We start from the raw sequence: 2,243 nt of genomic DNA, 5'->3' as shown, positions 1-2,243 counted from the left end.
GTGAGTGACTGTGTGTCTGTCTGTGTGAGTGTGTGTGCGAGTGTTTGTGTGTGTGTGTGTGTGTGTGTATGTATATACATGTATATGTACAGGTGCATCTCAAAAAATTTGAATATCATGGAAAAGTTCTTTATTTGTAGTAATTTAATTCAAAAAAAGCAAGCTTTCTTATATTCTAGATTCACTGCACACAGACTGAAATATTTCAAGATTTGTTTTAGTTTTAATTCTGAGGGTTACCTGTGTGTGTGTGTGTGTGTGTGTATGTATATACATGTATATGTACAGGTGCATCTCAAAAAATTTGAATATCATGGAAAAGTTCTTTATTTGTAGTAATTTAATTCAAAAAAAGCAAGCTTTCTTATATTCTAGATTCACTGCACACAGACTGAAATATTTCAAGATTTGTTTTAGTTTTAATTCTGAGGGTTACGACTTATTCAGTATCTAATCAAAAAAAGATCTCCAAAGTAGGTTTAATTCTGCACTCAGTACTTGGTCGGGGCTCCTTCTGCACGGATTAGTGCTTCAGTGCGGCGTGGCACGGAGACGAGCATCAGCCCGTGGCTCTGCTGAGGCGTTATGTTTCTCATCTTTCTCTTGAAAACATCCCATAGACTCCAGATGGGCACGGTCATGTTCAGTCATATCACTGGAAGTGGTTTTGTCACAGGTGCTAAAGTCCTGCTGGAAAAGGAAATCAACATCTCCATAAAGCTCGTCAGCAGATGCATAAAGTGCTCCAAAACCTCCTGCTGGATGGCTGCATTGACTCTGGACTTGATGAAACACAATGGAGCAACGCCAGCAGACGTCACGGCTCCACAAATCATCTCGGATTCAGAAACGTCACACTGGACTTCAAGCAGCTTGGATTCTGTGCCTCTCCAGGCTTCCTCCAGACCTAGATCGCCAAATGAAATGCTAAACTTATCCGAAAAAAGAGGACTGTCAAGGCAGTAGTCATGTTGCATGCTCTAAACTAGCCCAGGATTATACTCAAAACTAATCAAGCTCAAATAGATACTGAATTTTTTATTTTCCCGAGCTCAACTGTAAGTCATAACCATCAGAATGAAATAAAAAAAACTCTTGAAATATTTCAGTTTGTGGGCAATGAATCTAGAATATAAGAAAGTTTGCTTTTTTGAACTTTTCCATGATATTCTAATTTATATATATATATATATATTAGTGCTGTCAATTGATTAGTCACATTCAAAATAAGTTTTGTTTATATATATGTGTGTACTGTGTATATATATATATATATATATATATATAAATACACATGCATGTACTGTATACATTTAAGAAAAATATGTTATGTTTATATATTAAATATATTTATAAATATTTGAATTATATGAATATACATATATGCATGTAAATATTTAAAATATATATATACATGCATGTGTGTATTTATATATGCATAATAAATATACACAGTACACACATTATGTAAACAAAAACATTTTGGATGCGATTAATCGTTTGACAGCACTACTATATAGTTATTATTTCAAAATATTATTAAAATATTCTATAATTTATTCAGTACCATAGTATGCATCAAAGTACCGTGGTATTACCAAATGATATCGGACTATGTGTTGATTTTATCCACAGATCTCTATATTTGTGGAGATTCCTAACATCGAGGTTCTCACACTGAGGTTTGTAATCCAGAATAATAATAAATCTCATCATATGACTGTAATAACTCTGTGTGTGTGTTCTCAGTGCTAATCAGATCTCGTCTCTGGAGCACATCTCGTCGTGTCGGCACCTCAGCGAGCTCTATCTGAGACGCAACAGCATCGCGAGTCTGTCGGAGCTGAAGCATCTGCAGCAGCTGAGCCGTCTGAAGGTGCTGTGGCTCGCCGAGAACCCCTGCTGTGATGCTGAGCCGCACAGATACCGCATGACCGTCATCAGAAACCTGCCCGGCCTGCACAAACTCGACAACCAGGGTGAGCACATCCATCAGTCATTCAAGGACAATACAGCTGTGATGTTGGTCAAATCAGAGTATCACCTGCAACAGAAATATGATCAAATGCATCATATAATATTATATTATATGTGAGCCTGCAGCACAAAAGCAGTGTTAAGTCGCTGGGGGATATTTGTAGCAATAGCCAACAATACATTGTATGGGTCACAATTATACATTTCTCTTTTATGCCAAAAATCATTAGGATATTAAGTAAAGATCATGTTCCATGAAGATATTT

General features: G+C 36.4%; 1 protein-coding gene across 1 annotated transcript in view; it reads left to right on the top strand.

The window, feature by feature from the left end:
- cfap410 (cilia and flagella associated protein 410) overlaps positions 1–2,095 on the top strand; it is a 5,344-nt gene extending 3,249 nt beyond the window's left edge. Inside the window, exons 3-4 of the mRNA XM_016249687.1 lie at positions 1,636–1,682; positions 1,750–2,095. Coding sequence (XP_016105173.1) covers positions 1,636–1,682; positions 1,750–2,095 — 393 coding nt within the window. The remainder of the gene's footprint in view (positions 1–1,635; positions 1,683–1,749) is intronic.
- The last annotated feature ends 148 nt before the right edge of the window (positions 2,096–2,243 follow it).

Source organism: Sinocyclocheilus grahami, unplaced genomic scaffold (assembly GCF_001515645.1).
Source record: "Sinocyclocheilus grahami isolate Dianchi unplaced genomic scaffold, SAMN03320097.WGS_v1.1 scaffold947.1, whole genome shotgun sequence".
Lineage (NCBI taxonomy): Eukaryota > Metazoa > Chordata > Actinopteri > Cypriniformes > Cyprinidae > Sinocyclocheilus > Sinocyclocheilus grahami.
The sequence above is the reverse complement of the archived record's forward strand: the minus strand, read 5'-3'. Positions and strand labels throughout refer to the sequence as shown.